Here is a 13,714-nt window from a genome sequence, read left to right on the forward strand (position 1 = left end):
TCCCTCTTAGGTCCTCCTGCCTTTCCTCATCTTCATCTGAAAAGTCTGGAGCGTGTTGTTGATCCTCAAAGTAGGGTTGCACGTGTGCACGAACGAGAGGAGGTGCGAACGTGTGGACCACAGGATGATTTTCGTTTATGGTCGGTAGAGGGGCCGTCTGCTGAGCGGATGGTGCAAAACCAGGTGCACCTTCAACTGTAGGCGTGAAACCGGGAGGTAAACCATAGGTTGGCCAGGTTGTTGGCACCGCCCTCGCAGGTTGGGGTTCAATTGTTGGACCGGCGATTTCTGAAACAACCGTTGTTTGGGTGTCTAATTTTGCCCGGATGACCTGTAATATCTCCATGACCTGACCCATGTTGCCACGCAGGTCTTCGAGCTCTGAGCTCACTCGCTCCAATTCATGCTCCTGATCTGCCATTCTTTGACGAGCTCTGGCACGAGTATTATACTGGTGTTGAAAATTCAGCGTGAAACTGGAGGAAGAAAGGACAAAATGAGGCTCTGTTTTTTTTGAAAATGTATGAATGCATGTATGGATGCATCTTGTTTGCAAAACTCTTAGTTATCTTTATTATTTATTCCAGCAATGTTAGAATATAAGAACAATCATGTAATAATTGAGACCCAAAATGACAACTTTCATTAATTAAAATCAAATTCGAATACAAAAGGGTTTAGCTTCAAGTACACATGATTCGAATACAAAAAATTTAAACACCAACAACTCAAATTCAAGTACAAGTAAACTTAAGTTCTGTCTCAGCTCTTAAGATCGTAGCCAGATCTGTGGTGAGCTCATTCATCATCTTCTTGATAAACTTGACGAAATTGAAAACTTGAGGAGGCGTGTTTTCTGGACACATACACCAATCCGCTTCCTGGAGTTTTTCTGGAAGTTCCAACATGTTGAGGTTAACAAACCTAGCCAAGTTGCGGAACTTGCCATTCCATTCAACATAGAGTTCTTGGAGTTCCTTGATGACCTTTTGATCTTCATCTAAGGTTGCTCTAGCTTCTCTGTACAACCTCTTCCAGTACACGCAATCATTTTTTAGGAGTAAGTAGGCTGCATCACCTTCCTGGCTCTCCAAAACTGCAAACCTCCTAGTAGCTTCTTCCAACTGGTACCTGAGATGGTGACAGTTCCTTTCAGCTTCTTCCTTTTGGAGGATCTCGCGAGACAACTTTTCCTCGCATTTCTTCAGAGCTTCCCTCAAGTCACGGATTTGTGCCTCAAAGTCAAGCTTAATTTCTTTTTTATCCATAAGAGATTTATCCAACAACCTCCCTAGCTCACAGATCCTATACTCAGCTTTTTGAGCTCTTCCTTCCTGGTTCGGATCACTGATGTGGAACCCGATAGGATATGATCAAGATCATCTTTCTGGTCTTCCAATAGCCTAGCTCTCTTGTTGCTATCCTCAAGTTCTTGGGCTTTTCCCTTACGCTCCTCTTTCAAATTCTGATTTTCCAAGATAACTCGGTTCATCTGAATTCATAAATCGGCATTCTCCACTTCGAGCTCCTTAACCTTAGTAACGAGTTTCTCCATGTCCTCAGGGAGTATGGGCTCGGGCTCAGGAGTTTTAGGAAAAGCTGGAGCCTTTAAGATATATGGCAACTGGATTTTCTCAACTCTTTCTCTCACCCATTGCGTGTAAGGTTCTTTGGCAAGAATGTTTCTCTTTCCAAACTCTTTACCCTTTCTTACAATCTTTAACCAAGCCTTTCGTACTGCTCTTACATCAGGATTGCTTGCTTGGATGTCAGAGAGCACAAATGGCTGTAAGTCCTTCGCGTCAGGAGGACCATCCATGGAGTAACCGTGTTGTAATCGAGATATCATAGGGTTATAGTTGATGCAACCCTTGGTACCCAACAACGGTACATTAGGAAATTCCCCACAGCTGACTATAATGTCTGGGGTTTCCCACTCTCGGATATACCATCTGATGGAACTCGCGGTGAGAGAAGCTAGTTTCTGAGGAGACTTAAGTTCTTTTGCCACGAAAGGACCTTCTTCAGGCATGTGTTGCATGAACCAAGTGTAAAGCAACGGAGCACAACACAACAACACTCCACCCCTCTGTTCATGTCGAGCGTGAAGGGCATAGTAAACGTCAGCTAAGAGAAATGGTACTGGATTGCCAGAGAGAAAGACTTCTATGGCCACTTGATCCACAAATTTTTCAACATTTGGGAAGAGCACAATCCCATGGATCAATAAAGCCACCACAGCATAGAATGCATTCCAGTTTCCACTTTTCTTAAACTTTAGAGCTAAATCCTCCAAAAACATCGCGGCAAAACCTTTGCAACCCCCTTTTTCAGCCCAATTGTCTCGAACAGTCGGGACATTGATACTTAGGGCCGAAGCTATCTTCTTTGGGCCCATATCTTCTTCGAGCTTTGGAAACGGATTAAAATCTTTCAACTTGAGACCCACGATCCTCTCGACTTCTTCCAAAGTGGGAGCTAGCTGGAAATCAGCGAATGTGAAACAGCGTAGAGGTGGATCATAATATTGTGCCAGAGAGCCGATAATTCCATAGTCAAATTTCTTATTTAGAAGGCTCAAAATTTTCCCATAGCTTTTTCCAAACTCATCACGTCTGCTGAGAGACAAATCAGAGATCAAACCCTTCAGACTGTCCAACTTAGGTTCCTTGTACTTAAGCGTGAAAGTGTGTCTTATTGAAGTTGTCATTTTCAAGTTTTCAATTCTTGAAACAAATAAGAGACAACTAAGAGCTTGCTTTTTTATGATGTTGATGCAATGTATGAATGTAATGCATTTTTTTTGTATAGGTTCAATAGGCTTAAGGTATGGATAAGTCTGATTGCTTTGTATAGAACATGGTTCTCACCAGGTATGGTCTAAGGTTTTTTTTTGAAAAAGTTCCTAGAGTCATGGATCCATTAGACTGTTTGCTACCTGCGGCAACTTACTTGCCGGGCATCAACTCCATCTAAAGAATCTACTCTAAGTGAGGTTCTCGCATCGATCTAATGAGAAATACATCTCGCAGACCCACACTACGCAACCATCTTTCCTAGTGGGGTAAAGAACTAAGGTTTTACTAATGGTTCTCAGAGTCATGGATCCTAAAGAAAACATCGAAGCTTACGGTAACTTACTTGCCGAGCGACAACATCCTCTCAAGAATCTACTCTAAGTGAGGTTCTCGTACCGACCCAACGAGAAATACATCTCGCGGACCCGCACTACTCAACCTCGTCCTATCTTATGTTTTTACTCAAGACTCGGGTGAAAAGTCTTTCCCACAAGGTTTGTAATCAGAATATCCAAGTACCAAACCGTAATCGAACCAATACAACAGATTTATATCAATATGACAATAGAGATAGTAAAAACAATAAAGAAAAGCCACATAGGTAAACAAACAAAGGCACACAAACGACCTAACTAGGTTTGACTCACTTAGGGATTTGTAGTCCCCAGCAGAGTCGCCATCTGTCGCACCTCGAAAAAATGGGGGATACGACTACAAAGCGAAGCGCGATCGCACGCTCGCAATGATGGACTGAACAGAGTTGCCACCGAACTTTATTTATTCCTAAAAAGGAAAGGGGAAATATCGATAAAACCCAAGACAAAAGAAAGGATAAGATATGGTTATCGCAACCAATATCCGGGTTCGGGAGTCGATTACGCAAGGGGAAGGTATTAGCACCCCTCACGTCCGTTGTACTCAACGGGAACCATTAGGTTAGTTGTGTGCGTTAGTGTTAGTTAAAATATTAGGCTTTTCAAGTTATTAGGTGGGAAAGAAAGAATAGAAGAAAGAAGAAATGTTTTTGGATTTTTTTAACGAAGGACTAAACCTAAGTTTTTTATTAGTGGGCCTGACAAGATTTACAAATCCTGCTCCTACGTATCTCAAAAGAGAAATCAAGGCTTACGTAGTTCTGAGTAGAAAAATGTTTGTTTGTTGGTCGATTTTAGCGAAGGCTATATTGTATTAATCGACAAAAACATCGTTTTACCCAAAACAGATGAGGAGTGGACGCGTACCACACATTGAACGGATTTATAGATCTACATTCGGAAAAGTGTCATTTATCTCTACTCAACAATCGTGGCCGAAACATTGTTTTATATCACTTAAGACAAGATACCTTTCGTTTATGAAAAAGGTTTTTGATTAATCGCACGGCGGCGAGAAAAGTGTTTGATTGGTTGGATGTATTTTGAGTGATGGCGAGAACTTGGATGAGCGAGATATACATCTCGAATCCTAGTCTCAGGAGTGCATGGTATACACCATGTTCCATTTCCATCTTTATTGAAAGCGTATTAAGGTAGGAATTAGGTATTTTTAAGTTTGAAAGACGAGTACTTGTGACCTACAAGCTCTTACAGCTTGGGTCTAATACTCGGGACTACGTCTGGACATTCCACCTAGGCAGTCTGTTTCTTTCCAATATTGTTAAGAAAATGATTCGAAAACTTATGAATGTTTTGGAGGGAAGACGAATATTTATGGCTTGCAAGCTCTTACAGCTTGAGCCTAATATTCAGGGTTACGACTGGATATTCCCTCCAGGTAATCTTTTTCTTCCAACTTTATTAAGAAGATGGTTTGAGATATTTACAGGTGTTTTGGAGAGAAGACGAATATTTATGGCTTGCAAGCTCTTACAGCTTGAGCCTAATATTCGGGATTACGACTGGACATTCCATCCAGGTAATCTTTTTCTTCCAACTTTATTAAGAAAATGATTTTGAATATTTGAGTGTTAAAGAGAAGACGAATATTTATGGCTTGCAAGCTCTTACAGCTTGAGCCTAATATTCGGGATTACGACTGGACATTCCATCCAGGTAACCTTTTTCTTCACGCTTTGTTTAGAAGGTGATTTGAGGTATTTACGGATATTTTGGCGAGAAGACGAATATTTATGACTTACAAGCTCTTACAGCTTGAGCCTAATATTCGGGATTACGACTGGACATTCCATCCAGGTAATCTTTTTCTTCACGTTTTATTTAGAAAAAGATTTGAATATTAAATTAAAACAATTAAAGTACCGAGGTTTGAAATTATTGAAAGTTAAGTTGATGTTGCTTAAGAGCTCATTGTAAGAAGGCCCAAGAGTAAGCCATGTGAGGTTGATGGCGATGCTTAAAAGCAATCGACTTACAAGGGTATGAAAATGGGCTCGATATTGAATCGAGAAAAGAAATGATTTTTATAGTTTTAAAATGGTTTTGAATGAATGATGAAATTAATAAAAAAACAGATTTTTGTGTTATTAAACAATAATACAACTACGAGTATGGGTGAAATTATAATAAAACACAAACATAGAAAAAAAATGAATGCTAAAAGAAATAAAGAAAATGCAATATGTGGGTATTGAACCCACTCCACTAAAGACTTAGAATCTACACTCTCTCCAATAGACTGCTTATAATTAGTTATCATTTAAATAACAACATAAATATATAAACCATACTAGATTGGAAAAAATGAAAAAAGAAACTAAAATAATAAATAGTAAAGGTCTGTTGGATTACCAAAGAAAACCCAGCCGCCTGGCTGTTGGGTTTCCAAAGGGGAATAAGTTGGAAATGGTAAAAAAAGGAATCATCGTTAATCACCAATATTAATATCTACTGGAAACAACCAAAAGTCACTTAAATGGAATTAAATGGTTTTTAAACATACTTAAGGTAAATAATAAAAAAAGAAAATGAAACGGAATAGCGTTCAACTGGGACGGATCTCTTCCTCTCTCAGTCTCTCAATTCCGTTCCCAATCTCACTGAACCCTCATTTGCTCACCGCTCACGATTTCTCAATCCCGTTCCTAACCTCACAATGCTCTCTCAATCTCTCCACCATTCACTCGTCCTCAACCTTCCTCAATCACTCTGTCCCCAATCGCTCTCGCGTACCACACAATCTCTCTCACTCTAAAATGCAAGGGTCCAAGGTTTTAAGGAGAAACAAAACGAAAGAGGCTCACCTTCAGCGAAAACGACGGAGACGATGAAGCTCAAAACACACTCCTCCGCCTCTTCAATCCAGGTATGATTTTGGGATTTAGGGTTTTTTTTGAGATTCTTTTCCGCCTCAATTTTCGTTTTCGAATTCTAGCCCCCCCTCTCTCCTCACTAATCCCTTCACTATTTATCCTCCACGAATTAGGGTTTTCAGGATGGCATATGGAGCTCAAAAGAGTATCCTGCAAAACCCCTTTCTGGGTGGTCAGGGTTCGGTCGCCCTAATCGATGCTTGGGTTGGAACAGGTAAACTGGGTTTTGCTTTCTTCTACGTTTTTGTCCTTATGCTCAATTGGGATTTTCTGGATTTTTAACTGTTTTGCTATTAATCTTATTCTTTTTACTGCAGTGACTTAAATGGAGCATTGATTTTTAACTGCCTTTGACCATGTGAAGGAATTTGTAGACATCCATCCCTTCAATCTCGTTAGCTTTTGTCTCTTGTAACAAGCTTGTGCCGCTCGAAGAAATCTCCTGCTCTTTTGTGTATGTGTTGTCTGTGATGAAGCAGAAGTCTTCAACTTGTTAGTCAGAAGTGGCAGCATCTTAATGCTGTCTTGAATTGCATCGTCAGCACAGGAAACCATGACATTCATAGCTCCAGTTTTCTGCTGGAGCTTAGCTCCGTCGTACTTATCTTGACAAACCATCAAAGATCTATTCAACTTCTCCTGAAACTTTGCCATTTCATTATCAAACGTTTGTTGCACATTAGTAATAGGAATACTGCAATTTCCAACACAATGGCTTATCTCCTCCTGCCTTCTGCTTCTATCAAAGCACTCATATGCACATTTAAAATAGGCTTTCTGAAGAGTGTAGTTGACATGGTCTTGAACAGGGGCAAGCTGAGTTTGAGCAGCTACATTCACTTCCTCAAGTTTTTTCCTAAGTCTCTGAGAAGCTAATTGTTCTTCAGCTGCTGCGAAATGATCCATCTGATATACCACTTATCATTCTGTAATAATGGACACCGTATTGTGCATCCGTTCAAAGAAACTGGTGCATAATTGCAGGATATTGATGTAATGCAGATGATCAAACTTGCATATGGCCAGTGTAAGTATAACATTTGATCATGACCATGGTGTGTTCACGGCTTATGATTTTCTAATTTCATTTGTAACTTCTGGTTTTTTCACTTGTCTGCTATAGCCATCTTCTGTTTTTCCTTTCCGATATGCACCAAATATTTGATGATGATGACGCATTGGTGTTTGCCTGGTTTCGACCAGAATTGACTGCTAATCTTGGATTAATGGACTGTTGTGATGCTGAAATTTTGCAGGAACAAAGGCTGCATCAATAAAACAGTGGCTTTCCATTTGATTTCGAGACCGAAGAAAGGAGTCCCGGCGAAGCAAATCCCTGTAACATAACTGCATCCTCAACAGAGTGAGAGAATTTTGATTTTAACTTGCGAGCAGACAACTGGTGGAACAAGTGATTTTTGGTGAACCAGTCATCATCAGTTAAGATAAGCCCAGTGATTGGTGACGATCCTGTTCTTCATAGAAACTTGCATCACTCTCGAGTGAAGAACGGCTGAAAGTGAGAACTCAGATACGAAAGAAGAAGCGTGTCTTAATCGACATTTTGATTTCCTGTTATCAACATCCATCTCCACTTCCTGCTTCTTCCTTCCTATCTTGATCTGATTATCCAAATGACAACGTGCAATGGCCTCCGGCAGCCTGATTAAAGCCTCCAACTGCCTAACTGTCATACGATATGCAACCCTACTGCCAGGATTTGTATCAGCCCTACGAAGAGCAACATACGAGTCTACCCGTGGTTTTCTTGCATCTGGCGTTAGCTTTGGTTTAAGAGTCTTTGCATAGGCTATATAACGCCTCAGTTCTGCTGTAGTGAATGCTGGAGCAAGAGCATGTTCACGCTTTTGATGAATGGTTTTAGGATTTCTTTATTGAAACTTTGTAAATCCATGTTTGTAATGAGTATGATTACGAATTGTAATTGTGAAAATTAACAGGGATGCATGTTGTTGTTATGGAACTCTTTTGGAATTGGGATTTGTTTTTTTTGAATAACTGTTTTGGATTAATGAACTTTGGGTTAATTGGTTAATTTTTATGATTGAATGGATTTGGATGCGAAATGGATATGAAATGGATTTTGGTTCCAAATGGATAATGAAAATGGATGTGGATTTTGGGTATAGTTTGAAACAAAAATGGATTTAAAAATAGAGTTGGGTAATTGGATATTTGATTATAAAATGGATGTGGATTTTTAGGAATAATCCAATATTAGTTTGAATATCAATTTAATTAATAATAACGAATCAGCAAAAATCAAATTAATCTATAATTCATTTAAAATTACTTGGATATCAACTCTAACATTCATTTGAAAATTAAAATCGATTAGAGTTTGAATCATTAGTAAAATAAACAATTAAGATTAAATTGACAATTGGAATTAAACTTAATTCGAAATTAAAATCAAATTGAAAAATACAAAATAATAAAAAAATAAGATATTAAAATCCATTTTAAAATCAAAAGCACCATGATCAAAAAGGCATAAACAATGACCAATGTGTAACAAAAATATGGATTTGGGAACGAATGTATGCAAATGAACCTTAGGCCAAGTGCCAAACAAAAATGAAAAAAATGGAAAAAATTCAGGACCAAAATCGGGGTATGACACCTAAGTTGCTTTAAGTTCATTGTGAACTTTGCTTTGCTTGGTTTCTTAACCATTGAGGTATAATTCCTTTGACTTCATGTAGTCTGGAAGACCTGTCCTATTATGTGGGCAGGCACCTGTCTGAAGCCCTCCTTAAGAGGCAATGCTTGTGAATGTTTACTTTTGTGCCAAGCAGGTAAAGACCTCTTAAGAGGCAATTGGAAGATAAAAGAGATGTGTAATCCATCTCCTGCTACTCAGTGTGTCATTCACTTTGCTCACACACCTTGTGTTGATGCATCGTGGATAATAACCCAAGATCATGTTGTGTCAGTCACTTGTGGAGAAGAGTTCCTACATTCTGAACTCCCACACATTCTATTTTGAGTCAAGCTCTCCCAGGCCAGGGATAAGAGCTGTGAGGTCTTACCCTCACTTCCCATTTCATCTGCTTCACCCTAACTCTCAATGTTAGGGTTAAGAGCTAACTACACCCGATTCCAGTTGGCTTGTGTTTTGTAGCCTAACCTTGTATGAGCCCAATTGATTGCATATAGTGTGTGTGATTGTTTATTGTGCTTGTGTTGTTTGACTGTGCTGTTTAGGATAGCTTGCTCCCTGTGCAAGTTAGATAGAAACCTCAACCTAGGACCATTGTGGATTGCATGATAACTATTAGGCTCGAGTCAGGCTCCCTTCTAGTTTGTCATTTCCCAGTCTCTGGTTAGGTTAGAAGTTTTTTCCATGTTAAGGGGAACTACGTCGCCCTGATCCTCATACCAGATGAGGTACGTAGGCAGGAGATCGTACGAGATCTCTCCGGGCACCCTTTTTCTTTTTGTGTGTGTTTGCTTGACAGCTAGCAGACTCGAGTACCAGACTCCCTGTTAGCTTGTTTGTTCAACTTTTTTGTTGCTTTTGACGATTCAGCGTCCGGTTAACCTCTTGTTTGCTTGGAGTCTGACGTATGTCCAGCGATTGGCAGTCGGTTTCCTGCGTTTGTTTGTTTGTTTGTGTGGAGTCTGACGTAAGTCCAGCGATTGGCAGTCGGTTTCCTGTGTGGGTTTTGTTTGGCGTGCGTTAGCCGAACTACGGTAGCTCTGATTCTCATTCCAGATGAGATACGTAGGCATAGGATGCGATATCCTAGCGAGCCCATTCCCCTTTTTTTCCATCTGTGTTTCCTTCCAGTGTGCGTGCATTCTCTTGAGCAGTGTTTAGCAACCTTTCTTCTATCTTTCTGAGCGTGGATCCCGTCGAGTACGACGGATGCGTAGGGGTGATAATACCTTCCCTTCGCATAACCGACTCCCGATCCCATCTCTCTTTGGTCGCGAGACCATGTCTTTTCCAGGTTTACTTCGAGCGTTTCCTTTCCCTCTTTTGGGATAAATAACGCACGGTGGCGGCTCTGTTTGTTTTATTTTTCCCGCCGGTTGTTTTTCGCGGATGCGACAGCTGGCGACTCTGCTGGGGACTTAAGAAGTTGACCTCTTGCTGGTTCATCTTCCCTAAGCGAGTCGCTCCTAGCGTTCTCTAGGATAGTTTAGGTTGCTTGTGTTGCTATATTTATTGCATTTATGATTATTATGTTATATATATATTTGCATAAATGTTTGCATGCATCATACTATCATTGAGCTGTCTTCTGTACAGGTGGTTCCTCTGATGTGGGGTGGGTGTTCTGAGTGGGGCTAAAACCCAGGCCCGAGTATACACCTAGGATTAGCGTGGTCTCATGTTGCCTCTCATGTTAGGTCAACATGTTTTGGGCGACGTGACATACCACAAGCCGGACGAGGTTCTTTTGAGGGAGCTCTTCCTTTGTGGAGTATCCACTTTGGTTGAGATACCTCATCTGAGCTGGTGACTTCGGTGACCGTTCTTTCCCGGATCATTGGTTTAGACGATCTTCTGAGAGCTGCAACGACACACCCGAAAGGGCAAACCCGTTGAGTATCTTTGCCGGATTGTCGAGAGCATTATCCGCCTTAGGATGACCTGATTAGAATTCACCCGTGAGGGGAGGGTTGATTCTTACAGATGCATGTTCTGATGGTGACTTTGGTGGTGACTAATGATTCAGCCGTTGGTCAGAGTCTTATTTATAAGTCGGATTTATGGATATTTATTTCTGAGACGCCGGAATGCTGTCCGTGGTATTTATCAGTGGGGATCCGTTTATTTCAGGATTCCCTGGGTTGATTCAGATGTTGTGGTTATCAGTTCAGTGTTTTCTCTGTGATGATGGTGATGATGGTGATGTATCCTTCCGTTCCGTTTATTTCGGAACCCTGAGTTGAATTTGTGGTTACTCGGTACCTCAGATGGTTGTGATAAATTCAGAGGTCGTAACTCAGTGCAGTGGATGTTCAGATGACTGGGAGGATGGCACAGTGCATTGCATTCATACATCAGCATCATTCACATTGTGCATTTATCTGCATCTAACTCATGTTTATCCATATGCAGGGGACATTCTTGATTGAAATCCTGGTTGAGAGACTTCTTTGTTCCAGACATGAGGACCGGTTTGAAGGACGATGTTGTCTACAGTTTCTTCGATCCAGAGATTGGTGTATTGAAGGATATGATAACATTGATTATACCTGACCATGTGGGGATGTTTCGTGAGGCATACGGTGGTATTCTGAAGTTGGTTTTCAGGCTCATAGACAGTGATAGGAGCGCCATCCATACTTTTCTCCAGTTCTATGACCCGGGCTTGAGATGCTTCGTGTTCCCGGATTACTTGTTGGGACCCTTGACGGAGGACTATGCCAGCATCCTGGGTATTCAGATCAGAGATCAGATTCCATTCTATGTCACTAAGGGGGAACCTGATGCTGTTGAGATTTCTCGTGCTCTTTATTTGAGCCCGGAGGGGACCAAGGGGGGTTTGAAGGAGAAGGGAAAGCTGCCTGGTTTTCATCTGAGTTTCTTGGAGGCTAAAGCCAAGGAGTATGCTGTTGTGGGTAATTGGAGGACCGTCTGTGCTTTGATTGCTGTGAGCATCTATGGAATCATCCTGTTTCCTAATCAGAAGAACTCTGTGGACATTAATGCCATCCGGTTGTTTATACAGAGGAATCCTATTCCTACTCTGGTTGGGGATGTGTATTACTCGGTCCATAATCAGAACGAGAAGCGGCGTGGGGGATTGATCATATGTTGTGCTCAGTTGTTGTACAAATGGTTCATGGGGTATTTGCCTTCAAGAGGTGCCTTTGCTTTTCTTGACACTACTGTCAAGTGGTCAGTCAGGTTGATGGGTTTGTGAGCCAATGACATAGTTTGGACTCACAATGGTATGGTTGGACGAGATTTCATTTACAGTTGTGGGAGTCTTCCCAATGTACCTCTTATAGGAGTTCAAGGTTGCATTAATTACAACCCGGTGCTTCTTAGGAGACATATGGGATTTGCTGTGGAGGGTCCTCCTCTTGGACGAGAGATTCAGGAGTCTTTCTACTTCCCAATTGAGGGCAATCAGACAAAGTTGAGGCAAGTGTCTGATGAGTGGCGTGACATTCAGAGAAAGGGCAAGGTTCCTTTTGGCAAGGTTAATAGCAGGTCTTTTCCTCCATTTAATGATTGGCTTAGGAAGAGGATTGAGCTCACACATCTACCATTTCCTGGAGGTGATCCTTGGTGTCCTTTGATTGAGGGGCCACGTTCTGCTGTCAGCATGGAAGAGTTCCTTGAGATGAAGAAAGCCAGAGATCAGCTGCAAGCAGAGAAGACTGAGTTGGAGATGAGTGTTGCTAGAATTCAGATGGCTAATCAGGAAATCAAAGGGAGAATAGAAGACCAGGATAAGAGACATGCCATGGAAGTGAGGCGATTTGAGATAGACACCGCTTATTACCGCAAGGTCAGCCAAGCTTTGGAGTCATCCACAAGGGAGCACGACATCACCAAGGAGAGGTTGGCTAGAGCTTCGAAGGTCATTGAAGATGAGAAGAGGAGACAAATCCTTGTGAGGGGTCAGAGGGAAGACAGAGTCAGAACCCTTATCGCTGAGTGGGAGGCAAAGCTGAAGATTAAGGAAGCGGAAAACGAGAAGATCATTGCCGAGAGAGATCACTACATTGCTGAGAGAGATCATTACTTCCGACAGATGAAGATTCACCAGAAGGAGATAGGGAGATTGCAGCAGGAGAACACCGAGCTTAGGTTCGCCGTGAAGTTTACCAAGATGGGTGATGATGTAGGGCCTTCTGTGGGACCTTCGTCAGATTAGACCTCTCTTGTTTGTGTTGGATTACCGTCAGGCCTGTTGACGGAATTCACTTGCTTGTATTTTCTTTTTGATTCTGGAGAATTGTAATTTGACTTGTATCAGACTCGATGTATGACTCTCGCTCTTATTGCACTTTTTGATATACAGTGGTTATTTTCATTCAGGGATCAATCTTCAAGCTTTATTTGCTTTCCTGTATGCACTCACATCACACACACATGGTTGGGTGATATCTTTGCTAACTCATAATTCTCTGATCTGTATGATGAAATCATTCGATGAATGTCAGAATATTGCTGCCGAATTATTATCTGTCTCGATGAAGCCAGGATCGAAAGACAGAGTGTTCCTCATATGGATAGACATTGCATTCATGCATAATCATAATAACTTGTCTTCTATTTTGCAGGTGTCAGTTTCTAACGTGCTTGGTTGTTACAGGAATCATTGCTCGTGCACGTAGAGTCATTCCCTTGCACACAACCCGACCGCACAGATACTTTACCAGACGCAACACACCCATGCTGATGGATCTACCCAACGCGGATTTTCTCGAGCTGAAGGAGAAAATGAATGAACTGATCAATGTCATGCAAGGGTTTGCCGTGGGGCAAAAAGCGCTTGCTCATAAAGTGGAGAAGCTCGAGCGGGCTTCGGCTGCCAATAGTGGTGTCAATTTAGAGGGGGTCTCCAACCACAGCCTTGGTGGTTCCAGAGATGGGGAAGATCTCAGAAAGAAAACAACTGTTGGTGTAGTGACTAATAATGCTGGGGGTTTTGGT

The 13,714-nt window shown here is 41.5% G+C and overlaps 2 protein-coding genes across 2 annotated transcripts; both read right to left on the reverse strand.

Annotated features, from left to right (window-relative positions):
* Positions 1-1,498: 1,498 nt before the first annotated feature.
* LOC127078912 (uncharacterized) lies at positions 1,499-2,710 on the reverse strand. The gene is made up of 2 exons (XM_051019326.1): positions 1,916-2,710; positions 1,499-1,870 (listed from the first exon to the last, which is right to left on the reverse strand). Exons 1-2 carry the CDS (start codon positions 2,708-2,710, stop codon positions 1,499-1,501), a joined length of 1,167 nt encoding a protein of 388 aa, XP_050875283.1.
* A 3,677-nt stretch (positions 2,711-6,387) lies between these two features.
* On the reverse strand, positions 6,388-6,972 carry LOC127078913 (uncharacterized). Its single transcript, XM_051019327.1, has one exon. The coding sequence runs from the start codon at positions 6,970-6,972 to the stop codon at positions 6,388-6,390; it is 585 nt and encodes a 194-aa protein (XP_050875284.1).
* Positions 6,973-13,714: the final 6,742 nt, after the last annotated feature.

Source organism: Lathyrus oleraceus, chromosome 5 (assembly GCF_024323335.1).
Source record: "Lathyrus oleraceus cultivar Zhongwan6 chromosome 5, CAAS_Psat_ZW6_1.0, whole genome shotgun sequence".
Lineage (NCBI taxonomy): Eukaryota > Viridiplantae > Streptophyta > Magnoliopsida > Fabales > Fabaceae > Lathyrus > Lathyrus oleraceus.